The 1,172-nt window shown below is 37.2% G+C and overlaps 1 protein-coding gene across 1 annotated transcript in view; it reads right to left on the reverse strand.

The window, feature by feature from the left end:
• The window catches only part of LOC106880310 (RWD domain-containing protein 1), a 7,849-nt gene that overhangs the window by 1,268 nt on the left and 5,409 nt on the right, over positions 1 to 1,172 (reverse strand). Inside the window, exons 5-6 of the mRNA XM_014930187.2 lie at positions 747 to 873; positions 2 to 29 (exon numbers count right to left, since the gene is read on the reverse strand). Coding sequence (XP_014785673.1) covers positions 2 to 29; positions 747 to 873 — 155 coding nt within the window. The remainder of the gene's footprint in view (position 1; positions 30 to 746; positions 874 to 1,172) is intronic.

A 1,172-nucleotide genomic window follows, 5' to 3' on the forward strand; every position in this document is an offset into this window, starting at 1 on the left:
CGAAGAGTCTTGCTGGAAGAGTTCTTTGCCTATGAATATAAGAGGGAGAAAAAAAAAGAAAATGAGTTATGATGATGATGACGATTGTGACGGTGGTGATGACAATGATGATGGTGTGTCTGTTTGTTATCTCCTGTATGGTTCTCCACAGAGGCAATGAGCGAGACCTTTGGCATTATGTCATACTTGAGGAGATCCATCAAGCCAAGTAAAATCGCAGTCGTGGCAGATACTGGTGTCACACAAATGGCACCCGTGCTGGTGGCACGAGAAAGCACCCATTACACTCTCAGAGTGGTTGGCATTGGGAAGGGCGTCCAGCTGTAGAAAACCATACCAAATCAGACTGGAGCCTGGCGCAGCCTTCCAGCATGCCAGGCCCTGGTCAAACCGTCCAACCCATGACAGCATGCATAATGGACGATGATGATGATGATGATGATGATGTGTGAGAGAGACAGCAAGATAAAATTTCAGTTTTTTGAAAATTACATCAAAAATACTCCTTAAATAAGCTAAAAAAAGTCCAATAAATTACTTTTAGCTACAAATTAATAATTCAGTCAAATTAATAATTGAATTATAATTAACTAGTTGATTATAACGAGGGTGAGAACTAATAATAAAGACAGTGAAACAATCAAACTCTCACAAACCTGTTAATTTGTTAATTTAGAATTTGATTAATTAACTCCCTTAACGTGTCAATTTAGTGCTTGTTTGTTTGATTAATTAATTATACAAACCTGTTAATTTAGTGTTTGATTGATTAATATCCATTAAATTTCGATTACTTTCTTTCATTTCTAAGTCAAATCTGGCTTTCCAAGCAATAAATGTCTCCACGGTAACCCGCGTACCTTCAAATGTTTTCTGGAAAGAAGAAAAAGAAAGATAGAAAGAAAAACTTCTGAGACAGGAACCATGACAACAACAGCTGCACCAATTTCTAACACAAAGGTGCTATATTTTATCGACCCCCAGAAGGATGATAACCAAAGTTGATCTCAGCAGGATTTGAACTTGGGATGTTAAAGAACAAGAAAAATGCCACCAACCATTTTCTCTGATGTGTTAATGATTCTGCCAGCTCACTACCTCAAGCCTTCAGATTACTTTGTCCCCGTAACTTAGCAGTTCAGCAAAAACGAAAAAAAAAAAAAAAAAAAAAA

Source organism: Octopus bimaculoides, chromosome 27, assembly GCF_001194135.2.
Source record: "Octopus bimaculoides isolate UCB-OBI-ISO-001 chromosome 27, ASM119413v2, whole genome shotgun sequence".
Lineage (NCBI taxonomy): Eukaryota > Metazoa > Mollusca > Cephalopoda > Octopoda > Octopodidae > Octopus > Octopus bimaculoides.